Raw genomic sequence first — 24,440 nt, forward strand, 5'->3', positions numbered from 1 at the left:
GCGCATTGAGAGTGGTCCTCTCCTTTCTGAAATAAAAAGTAGATGGTCATCCACCCCCGTCTTGGCCCCGGGAGGTGGTGTTGGGTTCTCCTACACTGCTCTCTAATTAGCGTTGTACCAGCCTGTGCGCCCGGTTCATTGTAGAAAGGTCGTCATCTTGCCCGACTGGCTGCTAGGAGACAAATTGCAGGCGTGAAATAATTAGCGGGGCGTAATTATGCAGGCCAGGGACCTTAATTGGGCTGTGTGATGGTTGAAGGTGAATTATGGGCCGTCAGTGGTGCAGTCGAGCAAAACCACACGTACGGTTTAACGGAATGCGAACAGCCTGACGTACATTTATTATCCTCTGCTAACGTAAAGAACTGTGACGCAAATGAGCCAGTCAGACAGTTGCAGCTTGAGGAAAGTAGCTGAAGTTACCTAGAATATTGAGCTATGGTTATTACAAAGATTAAATAATTGAACTGCTGAGTGAGGGTTGAGATGTGCAACCTCATATTTGTTCTTTTTGTGACAACTTTGTTTTAATTCCTCTACTGCACTATAGGGTGAACTCTACAAAATACATGGGTAATTCCCCCACCCCCCCACCCCCTCCAAATCCAAGGAAAAAAAATTTTTTATCTTTTGATTGTGGATTCATGAGATATACCCACACTAAAGTCCGCAGCAATGTTAACATTTTTGTTGAGGCTATGGCAGGATATGATTATACAGTAAGTACCTGACAAATAGAAAAGCCACTCACTTGTTATAATAATCAATGTGAAATCCACGTTTGTTCTCAAAAGATTGAAAGCTGAAGAATAAAGGATGAGACATGCAAGCTCTCTGTTTTGCATTGGCATCATTATGAGGGAACTTTTTTTGTGTCCTTGACCTGTGAGCTAAAATAAACTTAGGCTTATTTTATATGCAGATTTTTTTGAGTGATTGTGGTTTGTTGCTTTGCAGCATAGACTTTCAGAAGAATAATCCTGTTCACAAGCTAAATGATGAGGAGCTCCTCGCCTTCACAACGGTAAGATGCACTGTTTTTTTTGTCTTTTTCTCACAGATGGTGAAGTTTATCAGTCTCAGACTCATATCAGTACACACACTTGCATTTTCATTCTGACAAATTGAGTTTGTCTCTCTCATTTGGTCACAGTTTAGGATCTACAGTGTGTCTGTTTACCCTACCAAATAAAATGGTCTAATGGCCGCTTCTGTTATTCTGCTCAGAACAGCAAAAAGAAATCTTCCACATACAGTTCAGCTCACAAGTTTACATACATCTTGCAAAATATATATTTTTTTAAATTTAAAAAGATATTTACGTGTATAAATTTACATCGGAATTTTACATAAATTCACAAAAATAAATGTTTACATTGGTATTTAAAAAGTGAAAAGTGCATTTAAAATGTTCTTTTTATAAAAAATTTACATTTTATAATCATGTCATTTTGTTTTGTGCCATTTTTTATGTTGCTTTAAAGGTGCCCTAGAATCAAAAATTGAATTTATATCGGCATAGTTAAATAACAAGAGTTCAGTACATGGAAAAGACATACATTGAGTTTCAAACCCCATTGCTTCCTCCTCCTTATATAAATCTCATTTGTTTAAAAGACTTCCGGAAAACACGCGGATCTCAACATAACACCGACTGTTACGTAACAGTCGGGATCATTAATATGTATGACCCCAATATTTGCATATATGCCAGCCCATGTTCAAGGCATTACACAAGGAAAGGCAGTATTAACGTCTGGATCTGTGCACAGACAAGGTAAGCCAGCAAGAACAACAGCGAAAAATGGCAGATGGAGCAACAATAACTGACATGATCCATGATAGCATGATATTTTTAGTGATATTTGTAAATTGTCTTTCTAAATGTTTCATTAGCATGTTGCTAATGTACTGTTAAATGTGGTTAAAGTTACCATCGTTTATTACTGTATTCACGGAGACAAGAGAGCCGTCACTATTTTCATTTTTAAACATGTGCAGTCTGTATAATGCATAAACACAACTTCATTCTTTATAAATCTCTCCAACAATGTGTAGAATTAGCCGTTAGCCACAGAGCATAGCCTCATACAGAATCAAACGTAAACATCAAAATAAATTCTTTAGTCACATAATTCGAAGCATGCATACAGCATGCATGACGAACATCTTGTAAAGATCCATTTGAGGGTTATATTAGCTGTGTGAACTTTGGAAATGCACTGTAATATAGTCAAGAGCTCGTGTGGCAGGGAGCACGCGATTTAAAGGGGCGGCGCTGCCAAAATCAGTGTATGGTTAATGATGCCCCAAAATAGGCAGTTAAAAAAATTAATTTAAAAAAACTATGGTGTATTTTGAGCTGAAACTTCACAGACACATTCAGGGGACACCTAGGACTTATATTACATCTTTTAAAAACATAATCTAGGGCACCTTTAAAAAAAACAAATACATTTTCCTGTCACAGTCTGGTTGAAATAAAAGGTGTGGAAAGTATCTAAGCACAGTAGTATAAAGTTTTAATTCGGAAAACTATAAATGCGGAAAAGTTTTTCCTTTTTGCGTTTTTCACGTACAGACAGCAACGTTGTCAAAATGATCCCCATTCACACGAATCTGCGAAAACGACTAAAAACACTTATGCATGTCAGGCCAGTAGTTTGCGATATCACTTTGTAAAGAAACGCTAACGGTATTATTTTCAAAATGTATGAAGTTTTTAGTTGAAAACGGTGTCATGTAAATGGCCCCTTAAACAGAGTACTCGAAAACCAAACACTCAAGGCACAAGAACAGAACAACCAGGGTATAACACGACGAGAACTGACAAAGAACTGAAAGAAACGGGGCTTTATGCTGCCTTCACGTGCTCTCAGAATTATCATAAATATGAGTTTCCTATTCCTATGGACATTGAACACACTCATGTCAACTAATCACGACTAACTACACGACCTAATCACGACTTCAGAAGTGGGAATTATCAACTTTCCTATAGAATGTGAAGGCAGTATAAATACACAACCAAACCAATCAATGACATTAATCACAGGTGTAACTGAATCAGTAACCAAGGCTACAAACACAGTAATTAACACAGGTGGGAAAACTAGAACAAAGGAAACATGCACAAAACACAGGAAAACTGAACATAACACTGACATTTCCAAAATGTGCATTAAAAACTTGCTTATAGTGGATAATTATATTTGTTCAGTTAGAAAATGTGCATAAACTTCCTTGAAAGTGATGGTTTTGTTCTCTTAAACACTGCTTTATTTACAATTCACAATATTTAATTTATTTTGCATAAATTAAATTTGCAACTTGGGTGGAAACAGTTAATAACTTGCAATAGTGGTGTATGAGTCTTTGCAGTTCATAGGTCCTGTAAATTCTTCGATTTTTCCTAACATGCACTGCGCATTTGTGTTCTTCTCCGCTTTTGTAAAGTTTGAACAATCTGGACATTTAGGGAATCATACATAAAGCTGTGCCACTCATTTGTTCATGAGGAGCTGACACACAATATTAAGAACCAAGAGTATTAAATACAGTTTGTTCATTTAAACCATTATTTTGTAGAATATACTCAAATATCAAATATGCAACTTTTTCAAGGCAAAATAAAAACGTTATGTATATTTTTTTTGCTAATCTGAATCTACAGGGGTGTGTTAATGTCTGAGCTCAGTCTTTTTCTGACATCTGTATGCTGTTGAGGATTTGACTTCCAGACTTTGTAATGTCAGAAAGAGGAAGATTTATTATTTTGACATGTCTTTATATGTTCAAGTGTAGCAGTTTCAGTTTTTGACAGCCTTTGTGAGAATGATGGACAGATTGAAAACTGCCCATTTCCTTTCAGCTCATTCACTCAAAACTCAATACAGGAGAGTGAAAAGCCATTGGAAACCTAAGCGTCTGGTCATATGTGAGGAGCGCAAAACCCACTGAGCTAATGAAGACACTTCTCTGCCAGCAGGCCATATTGTCTTCCCAATAATCTTTTAGCCACTTCCTGGTAATTTAATTAGTTCAATGTTTCTGCCACAGCCAGACACAAACAATTTGGGAAGGTACCCCGAGAGTCACTTCTTTTTAATTTGTAGCGAGCTTCCCACCATTAATATGTGGAAACAACAATGTGGCGATTCGCATACTGCATGTTCTGCTTAATCGATGTGTACCGTTAAATTAAACAAAGCCCTGTGGCGGAGACGCGTCTGTAAAAGCAGCCATGAGCTCAACGCGACACTGTCAACATCTGCTGTGAACATCATTTTTAACCACCAGCAAATTAGCATACAAAGAGTTTTTAAATCAGCAACCTGTACCCACCAACAGACTCAATTATTTATAGTCTCTTATTGCTGAGGACAGTTGTGTGTGATTTATATCCATATACAAATGTGTCTGACAGCAAAATCAACCATCTTAGAATCACAAATGTGTCTTGTTCTATTGTGGTTGGTCTCAGATGCTAATAACATGATACTTTTAGTATGGGGTGAGTAGGACAAGCTAGTTGACCACTAGCATGGCATGGAGTAGTGAGAGGAGGTAAAACTAATATTCTTAGTTATTAAAGTATGTCTGCAGTCAACTATAGAGCCATAGAAATATGACTTGTCAGGAGGGAAAAAAAGCTCTGCAAGTTTTGCCATGCCAAGGGGTGAGTTCAGTCAGTGCAGAAAATGTGAACAATTTACATTTTAAGTAAAAATATTAACATAAATGAGAAAAAGAATTGACTAATGCCTGTTCCTCGTCCTGTCCCATGTTTTCTCATTTTCTTGAACTTGCCAGGAAAATGTCTAATATTCAGACTTTTTGAATGTAGTGAAACTTATGCTGCTTTTTTATGTTCCTGCATTTAAAAAAAAAAGCATACTCTGCCAATGCTTATATAAACACTGTATAAATGTAGTTAATATAAGCATTTATATAAATTCTTATATAAATATATTTGTATATATTTTATATACTTTTTATATAATGCATTTCAGCATTTATTTAATATTATATAATTATTATATGTAAAAATGTTCAAATCCAAAGGTAAACTAAGAGAAAATTTTCACAATTTTCAAAATAATTTTTACTATTTTACTATTATTATTATTATTATTATTATTATTATTAGGGGCCAAGCACCGAAGGTGCTTAGGCACCTATTGTATCTGTTGCCGTTCTTTTTATTCTTCTTCTTCTTCTTCTTCTACTTCTACTTCTACTTCTACTTCTTCTACTTCTACTTCTACTTCTACTTCCGCTCTTGAAGTCTATGGCAGCCCATAGAACTGCTCATGGGAAAGTTGTGAAATTTGGCACACAGTTAGAGGACAGTCTGACCTTTGTCCATAGCAAATTTGGAGTCTCTAACTCAATCCCTCTAGCGCCACCAGCTGTCCAAAGTTGCACTTATGTTTATGCTCATAACTTTTGAACCGTAAGTTAGAAATTAAATTCTTTTTTCCTCTGATTCCTTTGGTCAAGCCAATTCGAATGTACCCTATGACGTCATTTTCCGTCATGAAAATTTTTCGTATTCAGACCAATCTTGGTACATGTCATCACAAGCATGACCTGAGGCATCATGCAGTGTTTCGGCGCAGCGCCACCTACTGGTGCGGAGAAATGAAAAATGGCTGTTTTTGCTTATAACTTCTGATGGGTTTGTCCAAAAATCTCATTGGATTCGGGGCATCATGCCAAGTCGAATGATATCCAATTTTCCATATCGTACATTTTGGCCGTCGGCCATTTTGAATTTTGTGCTAAAATGCTGTATTTTACGAACGCATTAGCGTATCTTTACGAAACTTGATATGGGTCACCAGCACAATGACCTGAAGGAGCCTGAGAAGTTTCAGACCAGCGCCACCTTGTGGTCAAAAGTTATAACAAAATTTACTAAAATGCTAATAACTTTTGACTGTTTTAGCTGATTGTAATGAAACTGGTCTCAGTTGATTCCTTGGGTCATACCGAGAACACAGATATCAAATTTTCCATAGTTGGCTGAACTTCCTGTCCGCCATATAGTTTTACTTTAAAAACCTACTTTTTCGAACTCCTCCTAGACCGTTGCTCCGATTTTCACCAAAATCGGAGTGTATCATCTTCAGACCATGCCGACAAAAAGTTATGGATTTCAAGTCGATACGTCAAACCGTTTTTGTATACCGGGGCAACGAATTTGAGGCATGATGCAAAACCCAGTCTTGAAGCTGTATCTCTGCAATGCTTTGACATATTGACACCAAACTTTGCAAGTGTCATTGTCACCTCATTCTGACCATACCACATTAATTTGGTCACAGCACCACCTATTGGTCGAAAATGATGAACCAGTAAATCCTAATTTTTGATAATTTTTCAGCTCTTTTGCCTAAAATGATCTTAATAGGTCTTTAATTGCTCACTGCTGCTGTTGGTCTGATGCTCCCAGCCATGTTGGCTGGCTTCTTGTGCCGTTTTTGTGCTTGGCCCCGTAATTGCTAATAAATTTATTGTTGTTTTTCTTAACACTTTACAATGTTAATGTATTAACTAATATGAACTAACCATGAGCAATGCATTTGTTAATGTATTTGTTCATCTTTAACATTAGTTAATAAAAATACTGCAGTTCATTGTTTGTTCATGTTAGTTATTAAAGTCTATTTTTTTTATGTATTAGTACATGTTGAAATGAACAAAGATTAATGAACATTATTAATTCATGTTAACTAATGTTAATTAATGAACCTTATTGTAAAGTGTTATAGTTTTAAATATAATTTATATGTATGTATATTCAAAAAAGACCAATGTATTTTTGTTGTACATGTTTAAATCGTCATTTCATTACCACTGTATATGATCTATGAACCATTGGGTAGCACTTGATTTTTACAGTCCTATTTCACATGAACATACTATGTACTTATTGCAGTAATGAAACTACTAGGTACTAACCCTGAACCTACCCCTAAACCCTAACTTAGCCCATGTAGTTACCTTACACTATTCAGTACATTGAAAGTGCATGTACTGTAAAATAAAGTGCAACCAACCATTGTATTCTACTTTTTCTGTCTTTGTCTTCTCCTGCTGTATTTACATACAAACTATCTGAATCGGTGCTTGTGTAACTGTCTAAAGCTGTTTAACAGTTCTTTAGCTCATTTTCAGGGGAGATGTTTCAGCTTGTCCTCCTCCTACGTTGTTTTCTTCTTTTCTAATTTATACTTGGGTTACTGCCCTACCCGTCTTCACAGACTCCCAATCTATTTGCATTCATTAGATGTTGCCTTTCTCTGGCTCTCGGAGGACCTCGGCTGCTCCGCCTCGCCTCGCTGTTCAAAGCTTGATATCTTTATTTGTACGAGCAATGAAGTGAGTCCTTCGATCTTATGCGTTCGGCTGTGTGCACTTTTCTCTTAAACTCTCCCACGTCTTGGAATAAGGTCAGTTCTTTTCGAGTGTTTTTGTGTTCTGGCCAATTGAAATTTTCCCTAAAGTATTAAGTGACTTTCCCAGACAACTTTAACCTTGAGAGGACGTTCCTACACTTTGACAAATACACGCACCTGTTCTCATGGCCGTGGCGCTGAGATGTTGGTGGTCTCTCCTTGACGTTAAACCCTCCTAATCAACACCTTTTAAGATCACGGAGTGTTCGTGAACCCAATGAGGTGTGGTACTGTGAAATATGGGTCTCCATCTGTGGAAGGTTTGACTGTCTGACAGCTTTAGCAAACAATTCTAAGCCAACTTAAATGTGTCAACACCCACTCCAAAGACGTCAGCGCAAGTCATCAGATATGCCAATCTCAGGATTGCTTAAGGTACGAGGCTCTGACCGACGGGGCGAAGCAGTGTGATGGATTGGAAATGAGCAGCAAAAAGGGAACGCAAAGGAAAAATGTGTCTCCAGAGTCTGACCCAGAGGTTTGCATCATATTCGGCAAAAGCTGTTAGAGTCAGGTCCCTCTGGAAAAATAATCTACACTTCCAGCAAAGAGTTCAAACAGCAGTTTCCTGTGCCTGATGGAGCTCTGCTTTCTGCATGAACTCTAGTCCATATTTTAAGCAGCTTGGAAACCAAATTAATGGTGTAGAATAGGTCTATGAGTCAGTTTGGGTTGAGGACATCCTCTGCCTTTGGACATAATTCAATAAAAATCACTGAAGTTGATGAATTTGTGCTAATAAACACTAGAATGAGATGAAATGATGATTATTTGGGTGGTTTTTCAGTATAATTGGGAAAATTGAATCATTGAAACACCGTATGCAGTACTTGCCTTATCAGGAAGGAGAGCATTGCTAAAAACATTCACTATTATAAAAATAAAAATTGAAGCTTTTTATACATGTAAATAAATGTGGTAACACTTTACAATAAGGTCTCATTTGTTAACATTACTTAATGAATTAACTAACATTAACAAAGAGTAATACATTTGTTACAGTATTAGTAGTTTTTAATTATTAAACTTCATTTTAGTTCTCGGTGCATTAACCAATGTTAATAAACACAACTTGATTTTAATGATTAAGAAATGCTTTAGAAGTATTGCTCATTCTTAGTAAATTTATGTTAACAAATGATACCTTATTGTAAAGTGTTACCATAAATGCTTATATAAACACCATAACTATAGTTTATATAAGCAGTTATATAAATACATTTTTGGTAACACTTTAGTTTAGGGTCCAATTCTTACTATTAACTAGTTGCTTTATTAGTATTTATAAAGCACTTAATGCTTTTTTTTGCATAACCATATACTACATCCCTTAATCCTACCCAATACCTAAACTTAACTACCTTACTAACTATTAATAAGCAGTAATTAGGAGTTTGAGGCAAAAGTCATAGTTAACAGTTAATGAGAAATGGACCCTAATCTAAAAGCGATATTGAATTTTTAATTTTTTATAAAAATTATAAAATACAAAAGGAAACTCCTAAGAGTTTTCATAATTTGTCCAAAATTTCAGTCAGTGTCGGATGGTTTGAATTTATTTTCCTTTTTTTTTTTTTTTTTTTTTTTTTTCTCTGTAGTTTTCTAATTGGATGATTTTGATAGAATACAAGAAGCAGTCTTAGTTTATGGTTAATTTCAAAGGTTACAAAGTTGTATGCTTTTCTAAACTATAATGACCATGTTCATCAGTGCCTAGCTCTTTTGTGTACTCTGTGCTATTAAACTCCCTGAATGTCGTTTCTGGATGTTACGTTTTACTGAGCTTCATTTTTAAATGCATGAGCTATACAGCATTTCCTATTTAACCTGCCTTATAGTACTGGAGCTATCCAAGAATAACCAGTGAGATGGAGCATATCGAGGGGTGGGGACTATCATTTATATGTCAGGATTATTTATTTTCTTCATCCTCAAAATGAAGCCTTTTCAGGGAAGCCAGGGAAGGGGACGTGTTTGTGGCTGAGTTAGCACTTCTGTAGGAACAGCAGGGAATACATTCATACCCCAGCCGTTTAACGCGGCAAACACTCTTTCCTCTCATTTAATCATTTTCGTGAAAGGTGGGAGGATGATAAAACTGTGTGCTGTCAGAAAAAATACATTGATGTACACACCCTCAAAGCATGAGGACATGTTCTTTTTGTGTTTGCGGTTATGTGTGCGTGTATATGAGAGCTCATTGTCGTAACTCATTGCAGAAATGTCCCGTCGCCCACTGGATGACTTATGGTGGTGAGTTCCTCTGGTTTTAATGATCAAGAGTCATTGATTGACCTCAAATGCTGTTGCACGTACAGCTGATAATGATTGTATTGAATGAAACATTCCTATCATTGACACGTGGCGAGATAAATCATTTAGGACTTATTTGTCATTGCACGTTACTAAGATCTGTTGTGCATCAATAGGCATTTATGCATCATGCACTATCCCATACTGACACTAATGTTTATATGCTTCCAGATATCAATCCGATGCCACTTTGGCCGCGTTCCCAGATGCATATTAAGCCCAGTAGTGGATTACACTGTTAATTGGCAAATCAGGTTTGAAAAACCCTTTTTGGCTGATAGTATGTCCAGGGAAACTAGCTCTTTAAATGATGAGGTTGTTGAGGTCAATAAAGCTTTTTTTAAAAATTATTATTATTTAAGTTCCATTTTTAGCCATTTTCATCTTTTTTAAAAGGAGTTTGGTTCAGACTGCTGTCTTATTTCTCTTCTTGATCCTGTAAACCGCTGGTCTTGGCCATGGGAAGAGTAACATCATTCGGATCAAAATCCCCCCTCGTAAGTGCCAAACCCGCTTCGGTTTCAAAGAGGTCCTCATCTGAGATGAATCATAGAGGTTTTGAGGCTGTTCTGGTCTGATCTCTTTGGTTTGTGATGTCATGGGTGGTAGAATCCCTACTAGTTGCTGTCAAAACGGAGCCCAGCAGTTGGCAAAACCACCTGGGCAGTTTGTCCTTCCTCTATCTGTCAGCACTTTCCCGCTGTTTTGGCCACCAGACCACATGCGGTCACCTCCAGGGTGCGGTGTTTGAGCTTGTGTCAGCGGTTTAGTTTCCGATGATCGTTGAACCCCCATCAGGGATCTCAATCCCTCCTACACCAAGTCAATGTAGTGATGCCATTATGTATGTAATGTGAGCTTGTGTTTGTTTGGTTGGACTGGGTCGTTTCCTCGTTGTGTTACCCATGAGGCCGATACTTGTGTTGATCTCACCGATGATCTCTGGCCAAGGGCAGTGCACTGTTGGCTGCACTGTGTGCCTAAATCCAGTGCAGCCGAGTGTGAATGTATTGCCTCTTCTAGGGAAGTGTGTCCTGTCAGATCTAAGGTGAACACCTGCAGATTATCTCATAAATCTTTTGTTCACAGAGATGGGCGTCTCCACTGGGCAATGCCAGGTCTGCACATCTTGATAATATTTCAGTCAACAGTTGCTAATTTGAGCCTGGATATGGGATGGTCGTGTTGCCTGTTGTTCATGATGTCATTTTGTGTGGGTGTTTCTTAAACTTTGGGCACTTTCAAGTCTCATGGGTTGATTTTTTTTTATTAAAAGCAAGATTCATCTTTTCCTTTTGTCATAGGAAGACCACATAAACTTTTTTTGCTACTTATATATAAAATATCAATTATACTTTTTATTTTAACTATGATAATGTAAATAGTCATTTCACTATTTGTGTGAACATGATTTATATAAATTTTGTATATGTAAATGATGAAAAGATTTCAGTTTCAAATAAATGCCGTTCTGTTAACTTTCTATTTATCAACGAAGCCTCAAAAAAGGTATCATGGTTTCTACAAAAATATTAAGCAGCACCACAGTTTTCAACATTGATAATAATTGAACATTGAAAATATTGAAATGTTTCTTGAGCACCAAATCAGCATATTACAATGATTTCTAAACGATCATATGACACTGAAAACTAGAGTAATGGCTGTTGAAATTTTGTTTTAGGAATGTTTATTTCCTGAAAGTTTACAGCAGGGGTTGGCAAGTAAGTTTGGCATCGGGCCAAAAAAATTTTTCACCACTAGTTAGCGGGCCAGAACATAGTCAAAGGATAATTGATGAAGAAAAAAAATGTAACTAGAATTGCCTGTGACAGACTGTTACAGAATGTTTTGTAACTGGTAGTGAGCTGTTACATCCTGTAGTATGGCAGTCATTAACAAAAAGCCACATTTGTGTGGCAATGTCCGGGTTTAACACTGGATAAATCAATAAAGCAGAGTAGTGACACATAACCTAGCAAGTATCTTCATTCACCAACTTGCAACACAGACCGCCTTGCTAAAACACACATATGTGGGAGATGCGGAATGGATAAAAATAACTCAAAAAATAAGAGGAATAAGCCCATTAATTGCATGTTTGAGTCATTATCTTAACTATGTTTTATTTCCTCTTTCCGTATTGTGAATAATAAATGTGCATCATTTTAATTTGCTTGTTACACAATGGAGCCTAACTTATTTTAAGAATTATTTGACGTAGCCTACTTTTACACTCAGAATTATTCCTTGGCATCCTCACGTACTAAACTGCATTTATTTTAAATTGTTTGCATGCTGGAGGTACATGGTACATGCTATGCCATCATGAACTGTGCTTCCCAGACAAATCTATTTCAGAACCAGCCACAATCAAAATAATCTTGCTGCTAGGCTGCCTATTGCCAACCACTGGTTTACAGGGTTAAAAGTGCCCCCCACCCCCCCCCCCCCATTCCTCAACTCTTGCTGAGGACTCTTCCTCGCCAGTTCAGTCAGAATGAGAGAGAGCATCTTTTTTTACCCCGCAGTGTACAGAGAGCATGTTGGTGCTTTGTAAAACTCGCAAAACACAGTTTTGCGCAACTTTCAGCTCTAGTGGGCTGTATATTTGTATAGTGTGATTTCAATGAGAAGATGCCTTACAGTCGGGATGAATTGAATTAATATTAAAAACCTTACCCAGATCTGTGGGTGATCTTCCTCTACTGCCCTTTCAGATTTAAGAGTTTTAGGATTAGACGTTAATGAGATGTTTGCTCATTCACTGTTGAATTCAGTGCACTCAATTCAGATCTAATTTGTTTTCTTTGCCCTGTCTGTGCAGTGAGTTTGAGAAAACAGTGTGAGGTTTAATTTTTTTTTTTTTTTTTTTTTTTTTTTTTTTGGTGACATACTCGTGTTACTTGTAACCACAGCCCCAATTGTCTTTTTTCTTTTCTTTTTTTTTTTCCTGGTCATTTTCCCTAAAATACTGTCCATGTGATCTGGGCTTGTCCTTGTGTTTTCCTGGAGGTCAGAAGACCAGCTATGACAATACAGGCAGAGAACAAACTAGCCCTTTCCTTCCACTTTAGAGGTTTACCTTATCTCCATGACTGATTGATTGCACCCGATGCTCAGTTTGATTCAACACCTGTGTTCTTACATTGTTTCAGTTCATTGAGATTGTTTGCCAACAACCTTTCCTTCTGCTGATCTGCAGCCTGCTGTTGCTGGTCTCCACTGGCTGGTTGTGTGTGCAGGCATCTTTCCAGTCTACATGTGGATCCAGGAGTCTGCAGGCTGGTTAGATGGTTGTCACGTGCCCAGCAAAGATCACAGTTTTTGTCCGCGTTTTATCTTTAAGAATTTGCTACACGCATTAAATATATACGCATATTGAATCATTTAGTGATGTATTGCATGCAGTGAAGTACATTTACTTTCATGCATTTGCCAAGTGCTTTTATCCAAAGCGACTTGCATTTCATTCATGGTATACATTTTATCAGTTTGTGCATTCCCTGGGAACCTTGGCATTGTTATTGCTATGCTCTACTGTTTGAGCTGCTGGAAAGCAGGTATTTTTAGTTTTTTTTTTTTTTTTTTTTTTTAGGGTGAGTGGTATGACCAAAATGTGTGTGTGTGTGTGTGTGTGTGTGTGTGTGTGTGTGTGTGTGTGTGTGTGTGTGTGTGTGTGTGTGTGTGTGTGTGTGTGTGTGTGTGTGTGTGTGTGTGTGTGTGTGTGTGTGCAAATTCAACCCAAAAGTTTAATTTTACATAATCATGTAATTTCTTTTGCATTTACAGTAGATACAAATGCAGCTTATGACATTGAAGAGCTACCAAAGATGCCTTTGTTGTAAGTCATATGCTAAAATTTAATTTTATACATGCACAGTCTCAGCAGTGATCTGACATTAATATGTTTGGTGATGAATCCCAGAGAAATGACTTTCGCTCCTCGGATCTTTGCTTGTTGGCTGTGTCATCTGTAATATGTCACCTGACAAGAAATTTCAAATACTTGTAATGCTGAAGCCATCCAGAAGATCATAAATGTCAAAAAAAAAAAAAAAAAGATTACAAAGTGCAGAGCATCTGTCTGGTCCCTTATAGATTTACAACACGCTTACTAGCAAAGAACGGAATAAACAGGTTGTCGTTTTTTGGGGATTTTTGCTTATGTGCTACGTAAATTGTTATATGAAGATTAGCATTGCTGCTGGCATAAAAAATAATTATTATATAGTACTATATTATAAATGATATACAGTTTTAGTTTTGTTACCGGACTGAAGCAGATCTAACAGAACAATGTTACCTGCCATTTTCATTTTCTGTTTATAGGGTGGTTTAAAATGTTATTTGGACCAAAGGTCTGTCTCTTGTTTTGTTGATCATTTGGGATCTTCATGTGGCTCTTCATTCATTGAAAGGTTTGTGTCTGAAGCACCTGCCGTAATCAGAATGATATCATGGTGGTGCAGATGTGCACTGCCTCAAGTCGTCTTATTGGCTTCAGGATGGTTTCTAGGAGCGACTGGCCAGTTCAGGCTGAATTTGAGCTCTCAGATCTGTTTGGAAAGTGGAACCGTTCTGATAGAAAGCGAGTCGGCCGCTGGGGTTAATTTATAGCTGCAGCGTTTATGTGACTGTCTCACTATAAATCTTCTAGTTCCACAAGAGCCTAATGACTTTACCAGAGTCTTTACTTTTCAAGTATATCTCTAAATAAATACATGTGGAATTAGGTCTTTGCAAACTTTATTACAAGATTAAGTCATCGTCTGTTAAGAAAATAATTATTTATGTTCAGTTTGCGCTCGTACTGTTGAATTTTCCATTAGGACTTACAGGGCTTCTCTCCAAATAAGATAAAGTACAGAAGGACGAAAAGGGGTATACCTTTTATCCAATAGAGAAGGATGTCATCCCTCCCGTTTACCTGAGCTGTCCTGCTCACCAGTAAACATGTTACATAAGGGTTAGGACATCTTTTTTTTTTATCTTAATGGGAATTCTTCTATGTCTAGTCTGACTAGCGACATCCAGACCTCACAACAAATTCTCTCTCAAGCCAAGACCTCCTCTTTTCCAATACCGTTCTGTCACTCAGGGGTATATTTCAGACTAAAGACATATCACACCGCCCTATTGCCAACACTAGGCTTGTGTACACGTAGATCATGGTGTGTCTGGGATTTCTGTCTTGCTGAATTAGAGCTGTTGTTCACTGTTGACCCTTGCCATATCCAAACACCTCGAGGTGCTTGAGTCATAGCAAATCTGGTGCACCTTCAAAGGTTGTTATTCATGATTTCATTGCCAGCTCAGGGACATGGACATTGGATTGGACGGTAACCTCACAGGTTGTCTGCTGTCCATCTTTAGTTTTATTCATGGGTCTATTGTCACGAATTTAAAAACCGAGGATTTCATGGTAGATTATCCAGCCACTGACAGAGGCATGCTTTGACTGTTAGGTAAACTGCATTTAGGTCAAAGAGGAGTTCAGGTCTTACAAATGTGCTAAAGTGATTGTGACATGATGGATTCATTCAGACGCAACAGGACATCAGGGTGACTTCCTTAAAAAAAAAAAAAAAAAAAAAAAAAAAAAAAAACTTAAATCTTTGGACGGTTTTATCAGTCAGAAGTCCTCAGCCCTTTGAATGAATGATGCTGTGATCAGATGTATTCAGATGTGTCCTTTTCTGTTTGAATCAGATTGGCTACAACACATGGGAATTTGAATTAATGGTAGTGTTATTTGCTTCATTACAGTTACAGAAATTCAACAGGTAATTTAATTCTGGGAAAGTAGTTCCTAGAAGTAAGTGTTTTTTGAGCCTCGTCTTTAAATTTATTACATAGAAAAACTACAAAAAATATTTAATAAATTTAAGGTTCAGAGGTCCATTCAAGGTCCCGAGAAGTAGTAAAGACATGGTTAAAATCAACTACAGTGGTTTAGTATTGGCCGACGCTGTACACGTGAGCGGCACGACGCATGTGTGTGAAGCTGATGCAGGAGTCGGCCAATACAGAGTTGGCGTGCTGACGTAGAACACGGAAGCTCTGCACCGCGTTCAATGCGTCAACTGTGTAGGAGACTGACAGGGAATAGGAACATTTATTGAATACAATCTTTTTTTTTTGTTTTATTTTTTGTGCACCACGTATTCTCATCATTTTATAACATTTAAAGGGGACCTATTATGCAAAATTTACTTTTGCATGGTGTTTGGCTATAAATGTGTGTTGACAGTGTGTGTACACAACCACCCTATAATGATAAAAATTCAACCATTCCTTTTTTTTTTTAATCCCCATAAATCATAAGCAGTGTCTCAGAACAAGCCGTTTCCAGATCCCTGGCAGTGTGACGTCACATTAGCCACAGGCCCGCCCACGAATGTTGACAGACGCTGCCGTTTTAACATAGAACCGCCCTGAGCGGTGAATAATGCATTGAATAAATGCGTTGTTTAAATTTAGTGTTTAAAATATTGTATTAAAGATGCCCTAGAACTTCTTTTTAAAAGATGTAATATAAGTCTAAGGTGTAATCTGAATGTGTCTGTGAAGTTTCAGCTCAAAATACCCCATAGTTTTTTTTAATTCATTTTTTTAACTGCCTATTTTGGGGCATCATTAACTATGCACCGATATATAGGTTGCGGCCCCTTTAATTCTCGTGCTCCCCCTCCCCCGGAGCTCGCGCTTGCCTTGAACAGCATAAACAAAGTTCACACAGCTAATATAATCCTCAAATGGATCTTTACAAAGTGTTTGTCATGCATACTGCATGCATACATCGGATCATGTGAGTATTGTATTTATTTGGATGTTTACATTTGGTTCTGAATGAGTTTGAGGCTATGCTGCGTGGCTAAAGCTAACATTACACACTGAGATTTATAAAGAATGAAGTTGTGTTTATGAATTATACAGACTGCAAGTGTTTAAAAATGAAAATAGCGACGGCTCTTGTCTCCGTGAATACAGTAAGAAACGATGGTAACTTTAACCACATTTAACAATACATTAGCAACATGCTAACGAAACATTTAGAAAGACAATTCATAAATATCACGATATCATGGATCATGTCAGTTATTATTGCTCCATCTGCCATTTTTCACTATTGTTCTTGCTTGCTTACCTAGTCTGATGATTCAGCTGTGCACATCCAAACGTCCTGCCCTTGTGTAGTGCCTCGATCATAGGCTGGCATATGCAAATATTGGGGGCGTACACCCCGACTGTTACGTAACAGTCGGTGTTATGTTGAGATTCGCCTGTTCTTCGGAGGTCTTTTAAACAAATAAGATTTATATAAGGAGGAGGAAACAATGGTGTTTGAAACTCAGTGTATGTCTTTTCCATGTACTGAACTCTTGTTATTCAACTATGCCAATATAAATTCAATATTTAATTCTAGGGCACCTTTAACTGTACTGTGCAGCATTTTCACAACATTTTCAGTAACAACTTTTGGATTTGAAATAAAAATAACGAATAAACTTTTTCTGGTATACAGTCACGGATCAGTTGTGCACTGCAAACGCGATTAAATGGGAAGGCACAATGAGCATGTTCTGCTCCTGCATCACATACGTACTGCAACACGTAGTAATAAGCTATTTTCTATCCCATTTTTGAGCGCTCTATCAAACTGTTTTGATGGGCGTGCTGCATGCAAGACTTAGTTAGAAGTAAACGCCCACTGCTATGATTGGGTCATAGTTTTGCATATTAAAATAATTTTCAACATTCCCACCATGACACGTGAAATTTTTGAAAACTTCAGATATTGAAAAAATACCTTGTTACATAAATGTTTCATCTATGCATATTACATGTGATTTGTAAGTCTTAGTTGTGGAGAATAAATCTGAGTACTTGTACTTAAGTACTTATAATTGACAAAGGATGACTTAAGGTGATATTTTTATAGTACAATGACCTCTTTATGTCAAAAGTTAAAAGAAAAATTGATATCTCAATTCATGACCCCTTTAACTTTGTCATCATTAGTGGCCACGGGTTTGCTGAAGATCTTTAAACTGAGTTCTTTAGCTATAACCCAGCTACATTACCTATGTTTGAACTTTAATTTTTCAGACCCAGGTGGGTTTGATTAGAGTGTGTGCTTTTCTCTGCAGAAAGTTGACATTCTCACATTTGCCTCAATCATGTGTGTTTAGCCAGCAGTCCCCCATAGGTAAAAACTGCTATTGAAGAGGTATTGCGTCAGAACCAAGAATGTAGCCACAGATAATAAACTTTTTTTATTTTTTTTAATTTTATTTCAACCGTTTAACACAAAATCCGTTCCTCGTGAAGTCATGGTGACGCATTACAGCTGTATTTTATTTGGCTGTCATCGACAGGTTTAAATGATATAATACAAAAATGAATCTCCTTGCAGTTTGCACATGGCATCATACTTGGGCCACCTGCTCCAGAATGAAATGGCATTTGAACTTTGATAAAGATGTGGTCGCAATGAGCTCATGTCTGACACTTTGTTATTGAGGGAACCTTGATGATTTTATACTGGATTTATAGCCTCCTTTTGAGGTTTCTTCCCACATACCTAACAGATTAAATTAATATCCATGTAAATACTTTGCGGCAGCCATATCGTGTTACAGTAGCAGCTCTGCTAATGGTAATTTTTTTTCATAATAGACATTGTGCAGATGCACATTAGTGATCTGACATTTGAGGGACTATTTACATAGGCTCACAGAGAAGCTTTGGCGATTTAGAGTGGGTTCAACATGAAATGGTAGGATATCGTTTTCAACAGATGAAAGTCCTCACTTGCGTCATCTGTTTGGTAAGCCACCCTATGTCTAAGTGCTTCCTGAACAGTGATGCTGACGCAGGATTTTGTAGTGACTTTTTTTCTGATGGGCTAAGAAATATTGGCCCAGTGGCAACCAGTATTTTATTTATATGATTTGAGTTTTCAAAACTATCCTTTGTCAGCTTACTTTAAGAAATTAATCCGCTCCCAGAGGCTGTTTTAGTAAAATTGTTTATTTATATAAATTACATTTCTTTTCTTTTTTTTCTCTTTCTTCCCATAAACGCATTCATACATAATCAAAATGATAACTGGCTCTGCTTCCAAGCAAACCATGTGGTCATGGTCAACTATAAGTCACAACTGTCAGGATTGTAATCTTACATAAACATAACACTCTTATTGCAAAAGGAGTTTAGCATTTAGGTTATGTAATCATTGTACTTTTGTGCCCCAAGAGAAATTCAGTGTTGACGTAAATTGTCACAGAAAATGATCTAATATTCCCTCTATTGCTCAATTCAGTGACATCTTAGACCCGGAGTCTCCTGCTCTCCGGTCTTGCCTTCTACCACTTCAGCGGTATTAATATGAAGTATGCAGTCCTCCGTGAATATGAACTTAATGTTTTATATTGCTGGTGGTTCTGTTGTAATTAACCAGTAAAAAGTGAAGACTGATGTTCGGGGAATTTCACAATAGAGTTTTAGAGTTAGTCATGCCTTCATCTTCTATAGAAAGAGCCTAAAGTCTTTTTTTTTTATTCCCAGAAATGAGGACATTTTGCTCTTTCTTTGTGTAATTAAAGTAATAAAGGTAAAGACTCGGACCACTGAACATCTCATTTAGGCAGCTCTTAAATTTCTCTCTCCCTCCATCTCTCATGGTGTCTCTCTTGGAAAGACCTCTGAAGAGCTGTGCTGCTACTGCTCGCATCTACTGTTCCGTCTCTCATCTTTGGACGGGTGTCTCTAAAGGCAGCCTGCTGCGGCTTTAGCTCATTTATTATTCCAGCTGTGCTTTTATTAGTGATGTCAAGCTTCTCCGAATCGCTCACAAAGTCATCTGTCTTTTTATAGTCTTATACATTAGTATCCAGAAGACTAGAAGAGGCTATTCTATATTTTTTGCTTTTTAATGTGAACATTGTTATAATTAAGGATGCTGCCTTGCTAAAGTTTTTGAGGTGGACCCAAGTGCATTTGTCATCAGAGTTTGATTCATTTGATTCATTTGAAAGTGGTTTTAAGCTTGAAATGATGCTCTAGGGGTTTGGTTAAATTCATAAGATGAAAAAAATCTTTTTCTGTAGTTACTGGTAAAGACCCAAATATGGTTTCCTTCATTTGAAGTTGGAAATCTAGACCAATCACATTCACTAATGCCGAGTTCACATTGCATGAATTTCAAAGTCGCCACATGCACGTCTATCTGGGGTAGCATTAAGTTGCTGCTATGTGCACATTGCACAAAGGATCGGCGACAGGGGGTTATGCATTGCATGACTTTATAATAGGAAGAATCGCCAATAACTCTATCTGGTCTGCAAACTACGTTTCACAACCAAAACGCGAGAAGTGATAAGGAAATAATGAAAGGTCACACGTGAGACCGGAATTATTAAAAATGGTAGCTCGCAAGAAGCTTGCAATCCAAATTGTCTGTGCACTGATTTGCTGTGAAAAGGAGAAAAAGAAAAAAAGATTATGAAGGAGGATATTTTCTTTTGAAGAATTCGCTGTTTAAGGACTACAACAAATGGCTGGTAGGGACTACAATGAGCTTCTTCCCGAGTTAGTGACATCACTAACCCTAAAATTTACATAAACCCTGCCCCCAAGAACATGCAACAAAGGGGGTGAGGCCATGTTGGGCTGCTTTAGAGAAGAGGAAGAGTTGTTGTAGTAGAGTATTGTTACCATGCCATCATTTTACACCAGACTGCTTCACAAATGAGGGTCAGTTTAACACTGGATTTGCACAAAAGATTAACATGACGGCACATGCTAGTCGATGAGTTGAATCAACTCAACAGCAAATACATAAATTTATCCACTAACCGTTCAGAAACATCCAGTTGCATTCTAAAAGTTGTAACTTCTTCCTGAGTCTCTCCATCAGTGTCCAACTTCAGTTTAAACAATGTGAGGCTGAACACATTACTGACAATCGTCATTTTGGCTGCGTGAGATTCTCCAGCTTCGTTGTTGTTGAGCAACCGAAGCACGCGCTGTTAAAGCTCCGCCCTCTTTTGGAAAGCGGACCTGGCGCAGCAGCTAATTTGCATTTTTAAAGGGACACACAAAAACGCTGAAACTTCACAGACACATTCTAGGGACACCAGAGACTTATCTTGTAAAAGGGGCATTATACATCCCGCTCTGTGGCGTGGCGGGATTTTAAACGGCTCCTGAGTCGTTGCTGGTGTGCATACACTCATAGAAAATTGTTCAAATTTTAAATGTTGCGCGATGCGGCACTGTGCTTTTCGTCTGTGGTGCAACCCCCTTTATAGTACAGCAATTTACCAATTTCGAAAACAAAATCACTTTCCGAGAAGGGTAGGCCTAATGAATTGCAGAACAAAGTCCCTGCCCTACATTCTTTCCTTTTTCTACAATCCGTCTGACTCAGATATACATCGCAATATGGAATAAAATGTTGCTACTCCCATTTCATTGTGACTTTAAAGCTAAGGAAACCAATGGAGTCCAATATAGTTATTTTCTGCAAAAACTAACCATACTCTGTCTCAGTCCTGGGCTGGTCTAGTGATTAAAATGCTTTCCCTCCCATTTCCGAGCCCTGATACTGTTACCATAGCAACACAGGTTTTTCAGAGAGCGACAGAAGCATGTGGAGAGGAACAGAGGTGCCATTCTGGAAGGAGTGGGAGGGGTCACCAGCTTGAAAAGTTGTTTCTTGGTGGTTTCTTCTTCCCCAGGGAAGGAAGCTGCTTTGTGATAATCATCTTGTCAACTTGGCATTGCAGTGAGCAACAAGACCTCTTGGGGTGGGAATATGTTTTCTGTGCAACCCCCAAAGTGTGTGTGGGTTTGTGTGTAGAGGACCATCTTTTTATCTTCTCATCAGCTGAGAACAGTGCATTTCTCGTGTGTGTATTCCCAGTTTAATGTGTCACCCCCTGTATAGCATACCCTTCTCTGTGCAGAGAACAGCCTCTACTTCCTATTTTGTAAGGCTTTGTTCTGATATCACACACAAAATCAGGTCTGTTGACTTGATATCCATCTTCAAACCAAATGTAGACTGCTGACTTATCTCTGGAAGTCCACATCAACATTTGTGGGCTTTTCCTCTCTTTTTGACTCATTCATCTGTTCAAGTGAAGCTGTGTGATTTATGCTTGTTTTGTAGGCGTTTCTGGAACTGTATTTGATTTTGTGCGTCCCACTGTAGTTACGGTCGGAGTGAGTTTGGGTTTTGTATTCTGTCTGACCTCAGACGGCACTGCTCGTTCCTCAACCCCCTCAGGGACCTTCTTTTATCAGTTTCAGATCTCATATATGCACCCTGGGTTATGCTCCTCTGAAAGATAGATAGATAGCACACATTTAGAGAGAACTCAGGAAGTTTTGCTGGGAAAAGACAAAATAATCCGCACATTATCATCTTAAGTTTCCAAAAGATGGACTGCCAAAATGCTTATGTCACTAACAATTTCTGCCCCTCCATCTGATACTTTCAGCCCATTGGGAGACAGCCGAAGTGTCTCTGTTATTCATTATGTTAATCAGTGCTTCAGAGACGTGGCCAGGTTTATTTTATTGAGAGATGTTCCAAAAATGAGAATTGAGATATTTCTGGCTCTGTACCAAACCTGAGTGAGCGTCTTGATATCTAGTGTCTAGAAGATTTCTTCTAATTTAGCGTTCTAACTGAAAAGGGACTGAATTGAGATTCACAACATACACATTGTGTATGTAGCATAAGAAGCTTAGTCTCACATAGCCATACTTTTGACTAAACATGTCATATTGTTTATTTTGTTCAAGAACCATTGATCCTTTCTGATTTAGATAAATTTGTTTTATATCAATACTTTAAATGCTGAATGACATTTCTGCCATTTTGGGATTTTCTTTATTCTTCCTTTTTCCCCCTAATACACTGAGCATTGCATTGAGGCTGCCTTATCTGTTATGATACACGCCATAGATCAAGTGTCTTACGAGGCAGCATAACTTTTCTGCCTACTGTTTGGAACAACCTTTGCATTGTGTGCTTGCCAAAGATGCCTAAAAATGCTGTCTGGGTAGGCAGGTCAACTGGTACACACTCTGGCACTGTAGTCTTCCTGGAGCCCTTGTGTCTGTAGACAGAGTTGGGGTGAGGCCTGCTACAGTAAGGGTGAGTTTAAATATAGACGTTTCCACACAGATAAATACAGACCCCCACAGTACAGTACGCTAACACACAGTGAGAAAATGGCCCACAGGAGACTGGTGTGTTTCTTACAGAAACATTACTCCCCAGCAGGGCCCACAACCATTTTCAATAAATCAGCCACCATTTTGCAAGTTTTGTAAGACAAATTCAATGATGTTAGCAGCACATTTAAATGTCAGACTTCTTATTTTGAATTCGTGCATCATTTTCTTGCAAAATGATTCTAAATAAAGTCAGTGGTATATATATATTTCCCCCAAAAAATTGAAGATAAATTTGAAACTTAATGATGAAATTGCTGTTCAACACACTTTTTATCCCCAACAGACTTTTGTCTAAATACTTACACTTTAATTCCGTAAGTCTTGATGTTGTTGTAAAATTTTAATGCCTTGTAATGCCTTAGAAATATTTAATTCCTCTAAAAACAGGGAGGATGTTGGTGAGCAGTGTTTCACAGCATATCTGATCTTTGAAGTTAAGGAAGGAAGATGGGAGTGCTTTGAAGTGTGTGTCAGGTTTAAGAGCAGGAGTTTGATGAGTCAGACTTGAAGTCCTCATAAATCACACTGAACCTTCCAGTGCTTTTTCCCTTTCCTTTATTTCCCTTTGTAGGTCAGGGGACCGAAGTGGTGTTACCCTTTCCTGTAATAAATGCTTTGAGGGGAGGAGGCCAGACATAGTGTTTGAAATCACAAGACCTGTGTGTGTATGTTTGCACACCGCCGCAGTCATTCTCTGGAACTGACCTTTTGTTCGTTTACTACATATACTCCATTACTCATACTCTCTCTTGCTGTCCAGGAAGACCAGAATCAACCCTTCCTCTCCCTCTCTCCTTCTATGTCTCCCAAATTGGCTACAAAAACAGAGCTGATCTTCACTCAGTGAAAATGCTCACGGGTCTGTCAGCAGTTGACTATACTGACAGCAGTTCAGTATCTCTTATTGAGTTACTGTACTCCGGATAGACTCATCATTGTCTTTCTCTAATCTTTGGCGCTGTGATCTCATGATCTGATCTCTGCTTCTGCCGCTAATTCTTCTGCACATCTCACAGCCTCCAAATCCTTTCTACTTGGATTCCAAATGGCAAATTAGGGATTATTTGTGGCACTTCAGGTGTTCCAAGTACCTGTATTAAGTGTAATGTAAATTGTTGCTTATTTATTTTAATATTATGAAGAATTGAAAGCACATATTTTGACTAGATATAGCTTTGGTTCCTTTATCACAGTAAGCAATGTATTTTTACATTTACCTTTTCTGTCATCTTACACTGACTTAAAGAGTTAATTTACTCAAAAATGAAAATTATGTCATTAATTACTCACCCTCATGTCGTTCCAAACACATAAGACCTTCGTTAATTTTTTTTTTTTTTGATGAAATCAAATGACTGCAATGTAATTACCACTTTCAAGGCACAGAAAGGTACTAAAGACATTGAT

At 37.8% G+C, this 24,440-nt stretch overlaps 1 protein-coding gene across 1 annotated transcript in view; it reads left to right on the forward strand.

Annotated features, from left to right (window-relative positions):
* The window catches only part of ttc27 (tetratricopeptide repeat domain 27), a 106,808-nt gene that overhangs the window by 36,703 nt on the left and 45,665 nt on the right, over positions 1 to 24,440 (forward strand). The window contains exon 9 of the mRNA XM_048191153.1: positions 958 to 1,024. Coding sequence (XP_048047110.1) covers positions 958 to 1,024 — 67 coding nt within the window. The remainder of the gene's footprint in view (positions 1 to 957; positions 1,025 to 24,440) is intronic.

This window comes from Megalobrama amblycephala, linkage group LG5 (assembly GCF_018812025.1).
Source record: "Megalobrama amblycephala isolate DHTTF-2021 linkage group LG5, ASM1881202v1, whole genome shotgun sequence".
NCBI lineage: Eukaryota > Metazoa > Chordata > Actinopteri > Cypriniformes > Xenocyprididae > Megalobrama > Megalobrama amblycephala.